At 49.4% G+C, this 19,781-nt stretch overlaps 1 protein-coding gene across 1 annotated transcript in view; it reads left to right on the plus strand.

The window, feature by feature from the left end:
• The window catches only part of LOC128684253 (cadherin-like and PC-esterase domain-containing protein 1), a gene marked incomplete at its 3' end in the record, with an annotated part of 238,406 nt that overhangs the window by 171,427 nt on the left and 47,198 nt on the right, over positions 1-19,781 (plus strand). The window contains 1 exon segment of the mRNA XM_070098032.1: positions 18,710-18,840. Within this exon segment, the coding sequence (XP_069954133.1) occupies positions 18,710-18,840 (131 nt within the window).

Here is a 19,781-nt window from a genome sequence, read left to right on the forward strand (position 1 = left end):
CTGTGGCAGCACTCTCAGAGCTGACGAGGATGACGCTGTGGCAGCACTCTCAGAGCTGACGAGGATGACGCTGTGGCAGCACTCTCAGAGCTGACGAGGATGACGCTGTGGCAGCACTCTCAGAGCTGACGAGGATGACGCTGTGTCAGCACTCTCAGAGCTGACGAGGATGACGCTGTGTCAGCACTCTCAGAGCTGACGAGGATGACGCTGTGGCAGCACTCTCAGAGCTGACGAGGATGACGCTGTGGCAGCACTCTCAGAGCTGACGAGGATGACGCTGTGGCAGCACTCTCAGAGCTGACGAGGATGACGCTGTGGCAGCACTCTCAGAGCTGACGAGGATGACGCTGTGTCAGCACTCTCAGAGCTGACGAGGATGACGCTGTGGCAGCACTCTCAGAGCTGACGAGGATGACGCTGTGGCAGCACTCTCAGAGCTGACGAGGATGACGCTGTGGCAGCAGTCTCAGAGCTGACGAGGATGACGCTGTGGCAGCAGTCTCAGAGCTGACGAGGATGACGCTGTGGCAGCAGTCTCAGAGCTGACGAGGATGACGCTGTGTCAGCACTCTCAGAGCTGACGAGGATGACGCTGTGGCAGCAGTCTCAGAGCTGACGAGGATGACGCTGTGGCAGCAGTCTCAGAGCTGACGAGGATGACGCTGTGGCAGCACTCTCAGAGCTGACGAGGATGACGCTGTGTCAGCACTCTCAGAGCTGACGAGGATGACGCTGTGTCAGCACTCTCAGAGCTGACGAGGATGACGCTGTGGCAGCACTCTCAGAGCTGACGAGGATGACGCTGTGGCAGCACTCTCAGAGCTGACGAGGATGACGCTGTGTCAGCACTCTCAGAGCTGACGAGGATGACGCTGTGGCAGCACTCTCAGAGCTGACGAGGATGACGCTGTGTCAGCACTCAGAGCTGACGAGGATGACGCTGTGTCAGCACTCTCAGAGCTGACGAGGATGACGCTGTGTCAGCACTCTCAGAGCTGACGAGGATGACGCTGTGTCAGCACTCTCAGAGCTGACGAGGATGACGCTGTGGCAGCACTCTCAGAGCTGACGAGGATGACGCTGTGGCAGCAGTCTCAGAGCTGACGAGGATGACGCTGTGGCAGCACTCTCAGAGCTGACGAGGATGACGCTGTGTCAGCACTCTCAGAGCTGACGAGGATGACGCTGTGTCAGCACTCTCAGAGCTGACGAGGATGACGCTGTGGCAGCACTCTCAGAGCTGACGAGGATGACGCTGTGGCAGCACTCTCAGAGCTGACGAGGATGACGCTGTGTCAGCACTCTCAGAGCTGACGAGGATGACGCTGTGTCAGCACTCTCAGAGCTGACGAGGATGACGCTGTGGCAGCACTCTCAGAGCTGACGAGGATGACGCTGTGTCAGCACTCTCAGAGCTGACGAGGATGACGCTGTGTCAGCACTCTCAGAGCTGACGAGGATGACGCTGTGTCAGCACTCTCAGAGCTGACGAGGATGACGCTGTGGCAGCACTCTCAGAGCTGACGAGGATGACGCTGTGGCAGCACTCTCAGAGCTGACGAGGATGACGCTGTGGCAGCACTCTCAGAGCTGACGAGGATGACGCTGTGGCAGCACTCTCAGAGCTGACGAGGATGACGCTGTGGCAGCACTCTCAGAGCTGACGAGGATGACGCTGTGGCAGCACTCTCAGAGCTGACGAGGATGACGCTGTGGCAGCACTCTCAGAGCTGACGAGGATGACGCTGTGTCAGCACTCTCAGAGCTGACGAGGATGACGCTGTGGCAGCACTCTCAGAGCTGACGAGGATGACGCTGTGTCAGCAGTCTCAGAGCTGACGAGGATGACGCTGTGTCAGCACTCTCAGAGCTGACGAGGATGACGCTGTGTCAGCACTCTCAGAGCTGACGAGGATGACGCTGTGTCAGCACTCTCAGAGCTGACGAGGATGACGCTGTGTCAGCAGTCTCAGAGCTGACGAGGATGACGCTGTGTCAGCAGTCTCAGAGCTGACGAGGATGGCGCTGTGGCAGCACTCTCAGAGCTGACGAGGATGACGCTGTGGCAGCACTCTCAGAGCTGACGAGGATGACGCTGTGTCAGCACTCTCAGAGCTGACGAGGATGACGCTGTGTCAGCACTCTCAGAGCTGACGAGGATGACGCTGTGTCAGCACTCTCAGAGCTGACGAGGATGACGCTGTGGCAGCACTCTCAGAGCTGACGAGGATGACGCTGTGGCAGCACTCTCAGAGCTGACGAGGATGACGCTGTGTCAGCACTCTCAGAGCTGACGAGGATGACGCTGTGGCAGCACTCTCAGAGCTGACGAGGATGACGCTGTGGCAGCACTCTCAGAGCTGACGAGGATGACGCTGTGGCAGCACTCTCAGAGCTGACGAGGATGACGCTGTGGCAGCACTCTCAGAGCTGACGAGGATGACGCTGTGGCAGCACTCTCAGAGCTGACGAGGATGACGCTGTCAGCACTCTCAGAGCTGACGAGGATGACGCTGTGGCAGCACTCTCAGAGCTGACGAGGATGACGCTGTGGCAGCACTCTCAGAGCTGACGAGGATGACGCTGTGGCAGCACTCTCAGAGCTGACGAGGATGACGCTGTGGCAGCACTCTCAGAGCTGACGAGGATGACGCTGTGGCAGCACTCTCAGTGCTGACGAGGATGACGCTGTGGCAGCACGAGGATCTCAGAGCTGACGAGGATGACGCTGTGGCAGCACTCTCAGAGCTGACGAGGATGACGCTGTGGCAGCACTCTCAGAGCTGACGAGGATGACGCTGTGTCAGCACTCTCAGAGCTGACGAGGATGACGCTGTGGCAGCACTCTCAGAGCTGACGAGGATGACGCTGTGGCAGCACTCTCAGAGCTGACGAGGATGACGCTGTGTCAGCACTCTCAGAGCTGACGAGGATGACGCTGTGGCAGCACTCTCAGAGCTGACGAGGATGACGCTGTGGCAGCACTCTCAGAGCTGACGAGGATGACGCTGTGTCAGCACTCTCAGAGCTGACGAGGATGACGCTGTGGCAGCACTCTCAGAGCTGACGAGGATGACGCTGTGTCAGCACTCTCAGAGCTGACGAGGATGACGCTGTGTCAGCACTCTCAGAGCTGACGAGGATGACGCTGTGGCAGCACTCTCAGAGCTGACGAGGATGACGCTGTGGCAGCACTCTCAGAGCTGACGAGGATGACGCTGTGGCAGCACTCTCAGAGCTGACGAGGATGACGCTGTGGCAGCACTCTCAGAGCTGACGAGGATGACGCTGTGGCAGCACTCTCAGAGCTGACGAGGATGACGCTGTGGCAGCACTCTCAGAGCTGACGAGGATGACGCTGTGGCAGCACTCTCAGAGCTGACGAGGATGACGCTGTGGCAGCACTCTCAGAGCTGACGAGGATGACGCTGTGGCAGCACTCTCAGAGCTGACGAGGATGACGCTGTGGCAGCACTCTCAGAGCTGACGAGGATGACGCTGTGGCAGCACTCTCAGAGCTGACGAGGATGACGCTGTGGCAGCACTCTCAGAGCTGACGAGGATGACGCTGTGGCAGCACTCTCAGAGCTGACGAGGATGACGCTGTGGCAGCACTCTCAGAGCTGACGAGGATGACGCTGTGGCAGCACTCTCAGAGCTGACGAGGATGACGCTGTGGCAGCACTCTCAGAGCTGACGAGGATGACGCTGTGGCAGCACTCTCAGAGCTGACGAGGATGACGCTGTGGCAGCACTCTCAGAGCTGACGAGGATGACGCTGTGGCAGCACTCTCAGAGCTGACGAGGATGACGCTGTGGCAGCACTCTCAGAGCTGACGAGGATGACGCTGTGGCAGCACTCTCAGAGCTGACGAGGATGACGCTGTGTCAGCACTCTCAGAGCTGACGAGGATGACGCTGTGGCAGCACTCTCAGAGCTGACGAGGATGACGCTGTGGCAGCACTCTCATAGCTCACAGCTGACGAGGATGACGCTGTGGCAGCACTCTCAGAGCTGACGAGGATGACGCTGTGGCAGCACTCTCAGAGCTGACGAGGATGACGCTGTGGCAGCACTCTCAGAGCTGACGAGGATGACGCTGTGGCAGCACTCTCAGAGCTGACGAGGATGACGCTGTGTCAGCACTCTCAGAGCTGACGAGGATGACGCTGTGGCAGCACTCTCAGAGCTGACGAGGATGACGCTGTGGCAGCACTCTCAGAGCTGACGAGGATGACGCTGTGACAGCACTCTCAGAGCTGACGAGGATGACGCTGTGGCAGCATTCTCAGAGCTGACGAGGATGACGCTGTGTCAGCAGTCTCAGAGCTGACGAGGATGACGCTGTGTCAGCACTCTCAGAGCTGACGAGGATGACGCTGTGGCAGCACTCTCAGAGCTGACGAGGATGACGCTGTGGCAGCACTCTCAGAGCTGACGAGGATGACGCTGTGGCAGCACTCTCAGAGCTGACGAGGATGACGCTGTGTCAGCACTCTCAGAGCTGACGAGGATGACGCTGTGGCAGCACTCTCAGAGCTGACGAGGATGACGCTGTGGCAGCACTCTCAGAGCTGACGAGGATGACGCTGTGGCAGCACTCTCAGAGCTGACGAGGATGACGCTGTGTCAGCACTCTCAGAGCTGACGAGGATGACGCTGTGGCAGCACTCTCAGAGCTGACGAGGATGACGCTGTGGCAGCACTCTCAGAGCTGACGAGGATGACGCTGTGGCAGCACTCTCAGAGCTGACGAGGATGACGCTGTGGCAGCACTCTCAGAGCTGACGAGGATGACGCTGTGGCAGCACTCTCAGAGCTGACGAGGATGACGCTGTGTCAGCACTCTCAGAGCTGACGAGGATGACGCTGTGGCAGCACTCTCAGAGCTGACGAGGATGACGCTGTGGCAGCACTCTCAGAGCTGACGAGGATGACGCTGTGGCAGCACTCTCAGAGCTGACGAGGATGACGCTGTGTCAGCACTCTCAGAGCTGACGAGGATGACGCTGTGGCAGCACTCTCAGAGCTGACGAGGATGACGCTGTGGCAGCAGTCTCAGAGCTGACGAGGATGACGCTGTGGCAGCACTCTCAGAGCTGACGAGGATGACGCTGTGGCAGCACTCTCAGAGCTGACGAGGATGACGCTGTGGCAGCACTCTCAGAGCTGACGAGGATGACGCTGTGTCAGCACTCTCAGAGCTGACGAGGATGACGCTGTGTCAGCACTCTCAGAGCTGACGAGGATGACGCTGTGGCAGCACTCTCAGAGCTGACGAGGATGACGCTGTGTCAGCACTCTCAGAGCTGACGAGGATGACGCTGTGTCAGCACTCTCAGAGCTGACGAGGATGACGCTGTGGCAGCACTCTCAGAGCTGACGAGGATGACGCTGTGGCAGCACTCTCAGAGCTGACGAGGATGACGCTGTGTCAGCACTCTCAGAGCTGACGAGGATGACGCTGTGGCAGCACTCTCAGAGCTGACGAGGATGACGCTGTGGCAGCACTCTCAGAGCTGACGAGGATGACGCTGTGGCAGCACTCTCAGAGCTGACGAGGATGACGCTGTGGCAGCACTCTCAGAGCTGACGAGGATGACGCTGTGGCAGCACTCTCAGAGCTGACGAGGATGACGCTGTGGCAGCACTCTCAGAGCTGACGAGGATGACGCTGTGGCAGCACTCTCAGAGCTGACGAGGATGACGCTGTGGCAGCACTCTCAGAGCTGACGAGGATGACGCTGTGGCAGCACTCTCAGAGCTGACGAGGATGACGCTGTGGCAGCACTCTCAGAGCTGACGAGGATGACGCTGTGGCAGCACTCTCAGAGCTGACGAGGATGACGCTGTGGCAGCACTCTCAGAGCTGACGAGGATGACGCTGTGGCAGCACTCTCAGAGCTGACGAGGATGACGCTGTGTCAGCACTCTCAGAGCTGACGAGGATGACGCTGTGGCAGCACTCTCAGAGCTGACGAGGATGACGCTGTGGCAGCACTCTCAGAGCTGACGAGGATGACGCTGTGTCAGCACTCTCAGAGCTGACGAGGATGACGCTGTGACAGCACTCTCAGAGCTGACGAGGATGACGCTGTGGCAGCATTCTCAGAGCTGACGAGGATGACGCTGTGTCAGCACTCTCAGAGCTGACGAGGATGACGCTGTGGCAGCACTCTCAGAGCTGACGAGGATGACGCTGTGGCAGCACTCTCAGAGCTGACGAGGATGACGCTGTGGCAGCACTCTCAGAGCTGACGAGGATGACGCTGTGGCAGCACTCTCAGAGCTGACGAGGATGACGCTGTGGCAGCACTCTCAGAGCTGACGAGGATGACGCTGTGTCAGCACTCTCAGAGCTGACGAGGATGACGCTGTGGCAGCACTCTCAGAGCTGACGAGGATGACGCTGTGGCAGCACTCTCAGAGCTGACGAGGATGACGCTGTGGCAGCACTCTCAGAGCTGACGAGGATGACGCTGTGTCAGCACTCTCAGAGCTGACGAGGATGACGCTGTGGCAGCACTCTCAGAGCTGACGAGGATGACGCTGTGGCAGCACTCTCAGAGCTGACGAGGATGACGCTGTGGCAGCACTCTCAGAGCTGACGAGGATGACGCTGTGGCAGCACTCTCAGAGCTGACGAGGATGACGCTGTGGCAGCACTCTCAGAGCTGACGAGGATGACGCTGTGGCAGCACTCTCAGAGCTGACGAGGATGACGCTGTGGCAGCACTCTCAGAGCTGACGAGGATGACGCTGTGGCAGCACTCTCAGAGCTGACGAGGATGACGCTGTGGCAGCACTCTCAGAGCTGACGAGGATGACGCTGTGGCTGCACTCTCAGAGCTGACGAGGATGACGCTGTGGCAGCACTCTCAGAGCTGACGAGGATGACGCTGTGGCAGCACTCTCAGAGCTGACGAGGATGACGCTGTGGCAGCACTCTCAGAGCTGACGAGGATGACGCTGTGGCAGCACTCTCAGAGCTGACGAGGATGACGCTGTGGCAGCACTCTCAGAGCTGACGAGGATGACGCTGTGGCAGCACTCTCAGAGCTGACGAGGATGACGCTGTGGCAGCACTCTCAGAGCTGACGAGGATGACGCTGTGGCAGCACTCTCAGAGCTGACGAGGATGACGCTGTGGCAGCACTCTCAGAGCTGACGAGGATGACGCTGTGTCAGCACTCTCAGAGCTGACGAGGATGACGCTGTGACAGCACTCTCAGAGCTGACGAGGATGACGCTGTGGCAGCATTCTCAGAGCTGACGAGGATGACGCTGTGGCAGCACTCTCAGAGCTGACGAGGATGACGCTGTGTCAGCACTCTCAGAGCTGACGAGGATGACGCTGTGGCAGCACTCTCAGAGCTGACGAGGATGACGCTGTGGCAGCACTCTCAGAGCTGACGAGGATGACGCTGTGGCAGCACTCTCAGAGCTGACGAGGATGACGCTGTGGCAGCACTCTCAGAGCTGACGAGGATGACGCTGTGGCAGCACTCTCAGAGCTGACGAGGATGACGCTGTGGCAGCACTCTCAGAGCTGACGAGGATGACGCTGTGGCAGCATTCTCAGAGCTGACGAGGATGACGCTGTGTCAGCACTCTCAGAGCTGACGAGGATGACGCTGTGGCAGCACTCTCAGAGCTGACGAGGATGACGCTGTGGCAGCACTCTCAGAGCTGACGAGGATGACGCTGTGTCAGCACTCTCAGAGCTGACGAGGATGACGCTGTGGCAGCACTCTCAGAGCTGACGAGGATGACGCTGTGGCAGCACTCTCAGAGCTGACGAGGATGACGCTGTGGCAGCACTCTCAGAGCTGACGAGGATGACGCTGTGGCAGCACTCAGAGCTGACGAGGATGACGCTGTGGCAGCACTCTCAGAGCTGACGAGGATGACGCTGTGTCAGCAGTCTCAGAGCTGACGAGGATGACGCTGTGGCAGCAGTCTCAGAGCTGACGAGGATGACGCTGTGCCAGCACTCTCAGAGCTGACGAGGATGACGCTGTGTCAGCACTCTCAGAGCTGACGAGGATGACGCTGTCAGCACTCTCAGAGCTGACGAGGATGACGCTGTGGCAGCACTCTCAGAGCTACTCTCTTGACCTACTTCTTTATAACTTATATACTCTTCTCTCTCTCTCCTTCTGTGTGTGTATATATATATATATATATATATATATATATATATATGTATATATATATATATATATATATATATATATATATATATATATATATATATATATATATATATATATATATATATATATATTTATATATTATATATGTATATATATACAGGGTTTTACAAAGTTAGGCTAAGGTTTACTAACTTTATTTACAAGCTAAGAACTGCCACCTACATCAGCTTATTTTGGAAAATCAAATGAAAAATGTATGTAAGATGGCGGTGAGAATGGTTATAAATGACGGGAGTTTGCCCGTGACGCGCCTCCTTCACCACAGTAATATATACATGGTAGGGATGACCACCTGTCATCTACACAATGTGTACACATACCAGGATGTACACACATGATGTCTAACTTGACGGTGTTCAGGGGGTCAAGGCCCCCGCCGCCCAGTCCATCAGCAGGCCTCGTGTTGGATCAGGACCTGATCAACCAGGCTGTGCCTGTCCAGGTGCCTGTCCAGCTTCCTCTTGAGGACAGTCACGGGTCTATTGACAATCTTCCTTATGCCTGGCGGGAGGCATATGGTGGATTGTCTATATATATATATATATATATATATATATATATATATATATATATATATATATATATATATATATATATATATATATATATATATATATATATATATAAGAACACTGCGACTAGCCGGGGAATCGAACCCGTGTTGTTTTAGCTCGTCTAAAACTTAGATTCCTGTTTTAGGTATTATAGTATTTCTGTGTGGTGTTGAAAAGGTTATATGGAGACACAATAACACTCGTGTGGAAAATGTTTCTCTCAGTGGATGATTTGCAGATAGGAATTAATGGAGGTTGTTGCCCGCCAGAGTGACCCGCCTTCAGGAGCGCCACTACACAGGTTACTACTACATAATACCCTGGCATCCTCACCAGTGGCGGACCTACATTTTGGGGGCCCTGAAGCTTGAACTATTATGGGGCCCCTCCGGGATTAAGGGCCCTCAAGCTTAAGCTTCATCATTTTCATAATAGATCCCTCCCTGATATTCTTGAATAAATAATGAGGTTAATACTTTGTTTACCATGTTAGTAATTCCAAGTGTCTCCCATCTTCCCTACCACCCTCATTACTTCTTATTTTACCCTCTCCTTCCCTCCTGCAACCTCTTCTACCTCCTCCCATTCTACCTTGTTTTACACACGGTTTTACAAGGTTAGGTTAAGGTTCCTGACTTTACTTACAACCTACCTACATCGGCTCTTTTTTTTTTTTTTTTTTTTACACAGAGTTTGACAAGGTTAAGGATCCCTAGCTTTATTGGCAAGCTATTTACAGGTTAAGGATTCCTAACTTTATTGGCAAGCTAAGAGCTGATACCTTCATCAGCTCATTTGAAAGCATTTTTATTGTTATGAGACATACAAGTAGGGAACAGGATGAAGTTGGAGCCATCTGTGGGCCAGCCTTTTCATTTGATCAACTGACTTCATCTCGTTGACATCATTATGCTGAACGAATGTGTTCCATACTCGAGTCATCCTGGGTATATATGATCTCAGATGGAGTGATGTTCTGGAGAAGGGTACAGCCAGAGTGAAGTTGCTGCTTTCTGCCCGTCTTGTGGCATAAAAGCTTGTTTCACGCTGTCCTCGAAGTGGATCCAAGTGTGGCACTTTGACAATATTGGCCTTGTACATAACAGTAAGGCCACCCACATCCCTCCTGTGTTGAAGGCTCTGCTGAAATGACAGATCTATCCAGGATGGGTCCAGGCGAGAGATGAGACGTCTTGCTCTGTTCTCTTCTCTGTCAAGCAGTCGCAGATGAGAGGGGGGGGGCAGGCAAACCAAGAAAGTGGAGCATACTCAAGGTGTGAGCGTACTTGTGCCTCGTACAGAATCTTGCAACCCCTACTGTCAAGCAGATGCGAGATACGGCGAAGTGCTGTAAGCTTCCTGGATGCCTTGTTTGCAAGATTTACAACATGGTTCTTCATGGTTAGTTTGGAGTCAAATTTCACCCCAAGGATATCAACTTCTTCTCCAGGTGCCAACACCCTCCCATTCATCCTTACTACTGCACCAGCATTACCATCATGGCGCCTAGAGTTTTTTGTTAGTTAGTTTAATATGTTTATTATGCACCCCATACCCATCCTGTGGGCGGTAGTCAAAAGATTACAGAGGTACATAATTGGTCCAGGGACTGGACTCCAACATCATTTGCGTTTTCTCAGGTGCAAATGTTACTTGCTATTTATTTCCCCAAGCTGATATAGCTCTAAGCTGGTGATTGATGTAGCTTAGAGCAGCTGGCATTTCTTCTCTTGGATAAGTGAATGTCAGTGTACAGTCGTCTGCATATGCATGTGATTCTGGGATGAGATGACGAAGGTCGTTGAAGTAGACATTCCATAACAATGGTCCCAGCACGCTTCCTCGTGGAACACTTGCCCCAAAAGGATGTCTTGCTGATTCCGTTCCATTAAGAACTACACTTAGAGATCTACCATGAAAGTAATCACTGAGGAGACATAGCGTAGAGCCTGCAATTCCCAGTGCTTGAAGTTTTGCTAAGAGGCCCTGGTGCCACACCCGGTCGAAAGCGCCAGCAATGTCCAGTGCTACCACACAGCTGACTTTGGATTCATCCAGTGACTGGTGCCACTTAGTGGAGAGGTTTAACAACAGATCAGCAGCAGAGTAACCTTTCCTGAAGCCATATTGACGATCACAAAGTAGTGAGTGGTAGTCAAAAAAATCTGTCATTTGTCTTGAGATATTTGTCTCAAGGATCTTACCAGTGATTGACAGTAGTGACACTGGTCTGTAGTTGCTGATTTCTGCACTGCTCTTCTTTTTGTGAACAAGGACTACATTTGCCTCTTTCCACAGAGAGGGCCATTTACACTGTACTAGGCAGTGCTGAAAGATGCGAGTTAGAGGTGCTGCTAGCTGGTCTGCACATCTTCTCAGCAATCTTGGGCTCAACTTGTCTGGGCCCACAGCCTTTTCTTGGTCAAGTGATTTAAGAAGGAAATGCACCTCCTCCTGCCTTATTGTCACCACTGACAGTTTTGACACAGTTCTTGCAGCTAGCCAAGGAGGGTCCCTTGCTGGATCAGGAACTTGCCTTTTGGTAGCAAAGTGTTCAGCAAAGAGGTCCGTCTTCTCTTGACTACTAGTAGAGGTGGTCCCATCTTGTCGATTTAGAGGTGGAATGAGTTCATCAAGCAGATAACCTTGTCTGTCTTTGACCAGGGACCACCAGGTTTTGGAGACTACCCTACCTGATGCTAGCTTTCTTTTAGTGTCCAACTCCCATTTAGCAATGGCCCACTTTTGAACGTCACCCATATGCCTACAGGCTTACGTGAGCAAGTTATTGTTATAGGTGGTAGGATGTCTCTTATACCTTCGCCATGCTTTGTACTTAGCAGTAGCAGCCTCTCTACAACGAAAGCCAAACCAAGGCTGATCTGTAGGCTTCGTCACATATTGCCGGTGAGGAATGTGTTCTTGTTGTAGATTAAAGATGTGTCTAGTGAAGGCTTTCACTTGGTTGTCAACATCCCCTTGGAGAAGAGTATTCCAATCGGTGGTGGCGAGCTCAGAGCAAAGGGCTGGCCAGTTACCTCTTTCCCATAGCCAGGTTGTGCGTGTGGACTCCTCACCTCGTTCTGTTGGGATCTTAAGTGTGGTAAAAACAGTCTTGTGGTCAGACGATCCAACGTAGCCGAGGGGTTGACAAGTGACTATGCCTTCTGCCAGATCACTCACTACTGGGCCAAGGGAGGAGCCAGAGATGTGAGTAGGGAAATCATGTCAAATACTGCAAGAAGGTCATCAAAGTCCCTCTGTATAAGGTGTTGGTTAAGGTCACCAACAATTATGATATGTTGACAGTTGTGTTGTAGCAGAAGGGAGTCAATATTTTCCATTAGGAAGTTTATGGGGTCTGCATGTTGCCACTGAGGTCTGTACATTGCACATGCTAGTACAGAGGTACTAGTGTTTATACAGAGCTTGAAGAACATCATTTCAAGATGTGTAGGGGTGGCAACATCAATGTGCTGGGCATGAACACTTTTAGAGAAGCACACAGCAACACCTCCTCCTTGCCCTTGCCTGTCTCTTCTCATCCATGAGGTGTAGCCAGCAATTCTTGCAAAATTTTCTGGAGTCCTGTCATCCAAAAATGTTTCAACAACAGCTATCATGTCGGGACGTCGAGTGTTCACAAAACTATGTGTGAGCTCTCCAACACTAGTAATGAAACCTCTAATGTTGGCCGACAGGATGCTGATAGACTGGCTCCTCATGATGTGGTCAGCTTGAGGTGGTGGGTGTGTAGGGCATGTAAGGTGCCTGCCCTTGAGAGAGGTAGGGTACTGAGGCAGCTGCAGGGATGTAGGTCTGTGGTCTTGTATAAGGCACAATACCACCTGCTGGGCTGGGATAAGAGTAGCTAAGTGGGTGACGTGTGAGAGTGTTCACCAATTCAGAGATCCTGCTGGTTTGTTCTGAGAACAGGTCTCTAAACAGGTGGTCCTGTCTGTCAAGTTCCTTTTTCTTCCGACACTGGTCCTCCTGATGTCCTTGTAGCAGTAATTGCACCTGGTATCTCGCAGGCAGTTGTTGGCGGTGTGCCCCTTCCGGTGACAGCGAGAGCGCAGCCTAGGTGCCTGGGAGGGTGGACTATGATTTGTTGCACCTCCCGTGTTTTGCAGATTTGTCCTCAGGTTCTGCCGCTGGAATTGTGTTAGTGGAGGGTGAGACAGCTGTAGATGTCTTCCTTCTCCACGTCCTCTTCCACGTCCTCTGCCCCGTCCTCTCTCTCTCTCTCTCTCTCTCTCTCTTACACAGGGTTTTATAAAGGGTCCCTAACTTTATTTACAAGCTGTGAGCTGTTACCTACATCAGCTCATTTGAAAACGTTTTCATTGTTGAGACACAAACAGGGAACAGGATGAAGGTGGAAGCATCTGTGGTCAGCTGACTTTTTTTTCATCAGTTCAAGAGTTATATAAAATACATTCAAAAACAGAAAATATGGTTACTGTGCATGGGAGAGCGAACATCTGCTGTCATCAAGTGAAAATTCCAAAAATCACGTCCAGAAAATGTATTAGGCTACAACGATCATTGTTAAAGTTATAAGAAATGGATGGATAGTTACATTATTCAAATTACCAAAGCTACATCGATAGTTAATATTAAGGATTGAAGCAAGAAATGTGTGGCTATGTTACATTCATGGTGGGTTACAGCTTAGTTTTGATTTTAATAATAATAATAATAATGATGTTACATTTGTTTACATTTCCAGAAGTTGTCGAGAGAGTTTAGTTACCCATGAAACACTAGTCTAAAACCTACACAAAAATATACATGGTTTTTTTTTATTGAAAAAATCACACTAATAAAATGAAAAAAATGTGAATATATAGAATAATGTATAGGGAGGAGTGGATCCAGGACACTTGTGTGGTGGCAGTTTGACGGATCACTTCAACCATATAAATGTTACTAAATGATGTCAGCTGACCGTAAGTTCCGGTAGTGGTTCATCACATGACTTAAGACCACCGTCAGGAAACACTTGTCCTTTTTCCTGACGAATCTTACCTGTACTTTACCTGTGTGGTTTACCAGGAGCCCTTGATTGTCTGCTTCCCCAGGCTGTTGCTATTGGCCTCCCACCGGCCCACAGATCCATCGTAGCCTCATTGATCTCACACACCACAGAGGTATGAGGAAGTCACGAAGATTGTTCAATGTAAAACAGCCCTCTTTTGGCACGACTTTTTCATTATATATATACTATATATATATATTATATATATATATATATATATATATATATATATATATATATATATATATATATTATATATATATATATATATATATATATTATATATTATTTATATATATATATATATATATATATATATATATATATATATATATATATATATATATTATATATTATATATATATAAATATATATATATATATATATATATATATATATATATATATATATATATATATATATATATATATATATATATATATATATATATATATATATATATATATACATTATATATATACTATATATATATATATATATATATATATATATATATATATATATATATATATATATATATATATATATATGTGTGTGTGTGTGTGTGTGTGTGTGTGTGTGTGTGTGTGTGTGTGTGTGTGTGTGTGTGTGTGTGTGTGTGTGTTGATGCAACCACGAACAAGTAGTTTTTTAAGCAATTAATAAACTGGCTGGCCGGGGATCGAACCTGTGTTATTTTAGCCTGCCTCTTGGGAAGCAAATAAAAATTCACGCTGTAACCACTCGACCAACATTCCTACAAACATCATGTAGCCAGTAACACTAAACATGTGTCATGATGCAGGTACATACGTGGCTGTGGTCGCCTCACAACTAATTTTATTCTACTGGTGAAGGCTGGTACATCAAACGGGAGTAGAATAAAATTAGGTGACCTCAGCAAGGAATGTCGTCGCATATCCAGCGCTACCGGTACATGATGTTTGTACCATTGTTGGTCCACTGAATGAGAAGAAAAAAGTGTCAAGAAAAATGTACGTTCAAAATAGGGGGAAATGTGATAAATGGTCCACAATCATTCCCCTCCTTCCATCATTTATTTATTCCTCTCTTACTTATTCTAAGATTCTCATCGCGTCTCCTCCACCTCTTTTTTCCTGTCCTCTTTACCTCCACCTCTTATCCTCTTCCCTCCTCTCCTAGTTTATCCCCTTTTCTCCCTCCTATTTACTTCTAATCTTCCCTCTTCCTCTTCCTCCTATTACTTCATTTAAGCATTCATTCTAGATATCGTGACACAATGGTCGGATGGGAAGTGGAGAATGAACCTATAATGGGTGGGTGGGAATGTTATGGGTAAGAAAATGGAAGCAAAGACTAAACAATGAGGGGGTCAGGAAGTGATGGGGTGGAAGAAAGGAAGATAGAGTGAGATTGAGAGGATGGGGAATACAAATTCTCTCTCTCTCTCTCTCTCTCTCTCTCTCTCTCTCTCTCTCTCTCTCTCTCTCTCTCTCTCTCTCTCTCTCTCTCTCTCTCTCTCTCTCTCTCTCTCCACGTTCCACACAGAGCTATACCACAACTGTGGAACAGTAGAGGTCATTAGAGGACGAGAACACACAGAATTATCGAACCAGGAACTTAGGTTAAGATTTTTCGTGGCTTACCTACTAACGAAAGACTTAACGCCTTTCTTTCAAGCCTCCTAAGACGTGTCATACCTTGTGAGGAAGCTGTGTATAATATTTCCTTACACCTGTTGTCCCGTTCACCTAGAAAACAAGTAGGCACATGGATGTTAGTGGACTGGTGTGGGTGGCATCCTGGGGGACAAGATTAAAGGACCACAATGGAAATAAGACAGACAGTCCTCGATGACCCACTGACTTTCATGGGTTATCCTGGGTGGCTAACCCTGCCTACCTTGGGTTATCCTGGGTGGCTAACCCATCCTACCTTGGGTTATCCTGGGTGGCTAACCCTGCCTACCTTGGGTTATCCTGGGTGGCTAACCCTGCCTACCTTGGGTTATCCTGGGTGGCTAACCCTGCCTACCTTGGGTTATCCTGGGTGGCTAACCCTGCCTACCTTGGGTTATCCTGGGTGGCTAACCCTGCCTACCTTGGGTTATCCTGGGTGGCTAACCCTGCCTACCTTGGGTTATCCTGGGTGGCTAACCCTGCCTACCTTGGGTTATCCTGGGTGGCTAACCCTCTCCACAATGAGTTATCCTGGGTGAACCAGAGCAACAGGTCTGAGAAGACTAACACTTAGGTACCTACTTACTGCTTGGTAAACAGTGACAAGTATAAGTAGAGTCGTGTCTCACTTAGCTAAGGTTTAGAATCCATGTCGTTTTATTTGTTCAAGGACCACTGAGCACCTGTGTCAGGGGTATAGGTGGCAGGTGACTGGTGTGAGTAGTGTAAGTGGCGAGCGTTAGTGATGTAAGTGGCAGGTGTGAGTGGTGTAGGTGGTAGGTAAGAGTGGTGTAAGTGGCAGGTGGCGGGTGTGAGTAGAGACGTCTCGACCTGTGTCAGAGTATTGGCAGAAGAGTCAATAAAGTCAGATGGAGCAGATCTCTTGATTAATTACCACTAACTTGTTAAACACTTCCTCCTCGCTCTCTTCCTCTCTTTATTCTCACACTATCCCTACTTCTACCTCTCTCTTACCTCTACCTCTTCTACCCTTGTTCCTACTTCTACTTTTTCCCTCGACTGTTCCTCTTTCTTACTTTCCCTCTCTGTTTTCGTTTGAAATAAATGTTATTATGGGTTATTCTCCGTTAAATTAGACGGATTTAGATTAGGGTAGATTTTGGTTAATGTGTATAAACTTATGTGTATAATGTGTATTACTTGTGTGTATTTTGTGACGAACGAAAAATGACTATTGTATGTGTGGAATATTTATTGTAAGTTTTGTTGAGTCATCCCTTTTACCGTTGACTGTTATCCCCTCTTATGGTTGACTGTTATCCTCTTTTACCGTTGACTGTTATCCCCTCTTATGGTTGACTGTTATCCTCTTTTACCGTTGACTGTTATCCCCTCTTATGGTTGACTGTTATCCCCTCTTATGGTTGACTGTTATCCCCTCTTATGGTTGACTGTTATCCCCTCTTATGGTTGACTGTTATCCCCTCTTATGGTTGACTGTTATCCCCTCTTATGGTTGACTGTTATCCCCTCTTATGGTTGACTGTTATCCCCTCTTATGGTTGACTGTTATCCCCTCTTATGGTTGACTGTTATCCCCTCTTATGGTTGACTGTTATCCCCTCTTATGGTTGACTGTTATCCCCTCTTATGGTTGACTGTTATCCCCTCTTATGGTTGACTGTTATCCCCTCTTATGGTTGACTGTTATCCTCTTTTACCGTTGACTGTTATCCCCTCTTATGGTTGACTGTTATCCTCTTTTACCGTTGACTGTTATCCCCTCTTATGGTTGACTGTTATCCCCTCTTATGGTTGACTGTTATCCCCTCTTATAGGTGACTGTTATCCCCTCTTATGGTTGACTGTTATCCCCTCTTATGGTTGACTGTTATCCCCTCTTATGGTTGACTGTTATCCTCTTTTACCGTTGACTGTTATCCCCTCTTATGGTTGACTGTTATCCTCTTTTACCGTTGACTGTTATCCCCTCTTATGGTTGACTGTTATCCCCTCTTATGGTTGACTGTTATCCCCTCTTATAGGTGACTGTTATCCCCTCTTATGGTTGACTGTTATCCCCTCTTATAGGTGACTGTTATCCCCTCTTATGGTTGACTGTTATCCCCTCTTATGGTTGACTGTTATCCCCTCTTATGGTTGACTGTTATCCCCTCTTATGGTTGACTGTTATCCCCTCTTATGGTTGACTGTTATCCCCTCTTATGGTTGACTGTTATCCTCTTTTACCGTTGACTGTTATCCCCTCTTATGGTTGACTGTTATCCTCTTTTACCGTTGACTGTTATCCCCTCTTATGGTTGACTGTTATCCCCTCTTATGGTTGACTGTTATCCCCTCTTAAGGTTGACTGTTATCCCCTCTTATGGTTTACTGTTATCCTCTTTTACCGTTGACTGTTATCCCCCTCTTATGGTTGACTGTTATCCCCTCTTATGGTTGACTGTTATCCCCTCTTATGGTTGACTGTTATCCCCTCTTATGGTTGACTGTTATCCCCTCTTATGGTTGACTGTTATCCTCTTTTACCGTTGACTGTTATCCCCTCTTATGGTTGACTGTTATCCTCTTTTACCGTTGACTGTTATCCCCTCTTATGGTTGACTGTTATCCCCTCTTATGGTTGACTGTTATCCCCTCTTATGGTTGACTGTTATCCCCTCTTATGGTTGACTGTTATCCCCTCTTATGGTTGACTGTTATCCCCTCTTATGGTTGACTGTTATCCTCTTTTACCGTTGACTGTTATCCCCTCTTATGGTTGACTGTTATCCCCTCTTATGGTTGACTGTTATCCCCTCTTATGGTTGACTGTTATCCCCTCTTATGGTTGACTGTTATCCTCTTTTACCGTTGACTGTTATCCCCTCTTATGGTTGACTGTTATCCCCTCTTATAGGTGACTGTTATCCTCTTTTACCGTTGACTGTTATCCCCTCTTATGGTTGACTGTTATCCCCTCTTATGGTTGACTGTTATCCCCTCTTATGGTTGACTGTTATCCCCTCTTATGGTTGACTGTTATCCCCTCTTATGGTTGACTGTTATCCCCTCTTATGGTTGACTGTTATCCCCTCTTATGGTTGACTGTTATCCCCTCTTATGGTTGACTGTTATCCCCTCTTATAGGTGACTGTTATCCTCTTTTACCGTTGACTGTTATCCCCTCTTATGGTTGACTGTTATCCTCTTTTACCGTTGACTGTTATCATCTTTTACCGTTAACTGCTACCCCTTTTCCCGTGTTTCAGAGGAGGCAGCTGCAGGAGGCGAGGTAGGAGCCCATGACTGGCGTCTCCTAGTGTGTCTCACTTATACTGACGGAGACACCTCAGCCTGCCTCCCTAGGAAACTTCTCCCAGCTCTAACCCCTCATCAGAAGGTCAGTACTAACACCCCTAACATCATCCTCTGGCACCCACATAACATGAGTTCCCAACGACTGTTTAGGATGATGATTTAATCTCGTCAGCTGATGTGCTTCAACAGCTGATTTATGTCAACAAAGGCAGTCAGCCGATTATCTCGTCAGCTGATTTTATAGGTATTAATGTTGATTGTTTTTTTAAGTACACGAGAGATGGTGTGTAGCTTTCACTACCACCACTACCACCATCACACTACCATCACCACCACTATCACCACTACCACCATCACACTACCATCACCACCACTATCACCACTACCACCATCACACTACCATCACCACCACTATCACCACTACCACCATCACACTACCATCACCACCACTATCACCACTACCACCATCACACTACCATCACCACCACTATCACCACTACCACCGTCACACTACCATCATCCACCACTACCACCACCGTCACACTACCATCATCACCACTATCACCACTACCACCGTCACACTACCATCACCACCACTATCACCACTACCACCGTCACACTACCATCACCACCACTATCACCACTACCACTACCACCGTCACACTACCATCACCACCACTATCACCACTACCACCATCACACTACCATCACCACCACTATCACCACTACCACCATCACACTACCATCACCACCACTATCACCACTACCACCATCACACTACCATCACCACCACTATCACCACTACCACCGTCACACTACCATCACCACCACTATCACCACTACCACCGTCACACTACCATCACCACCACTATCACCACTACCACCGTCACACTACCATCACCACCACTATCACCACTACCACCGTCACACTACCATCACCACCACTATCACCACTACCACCATCACACTACCATCACCACCACTATCACCACTACCACCGTCACACTACCATCATCACCACTA

Source organism: Cherax quadricarinatus, chromosome 4 (assembly GCF_038502225.1).
Source record: "Cherax quadricarinatus isolate ZL_2023a chromosome 4, ASM3850222v1, whole genome shotgun sequence".
In the NCBI taxonomy this organism is placed as follows: domain Eukaryota; kingdom Metazoa; phylum Arthropoda; class Malacostraca; order Decapoda; family Parastacidae; genus Cherax; species Cherax quadricarinatus.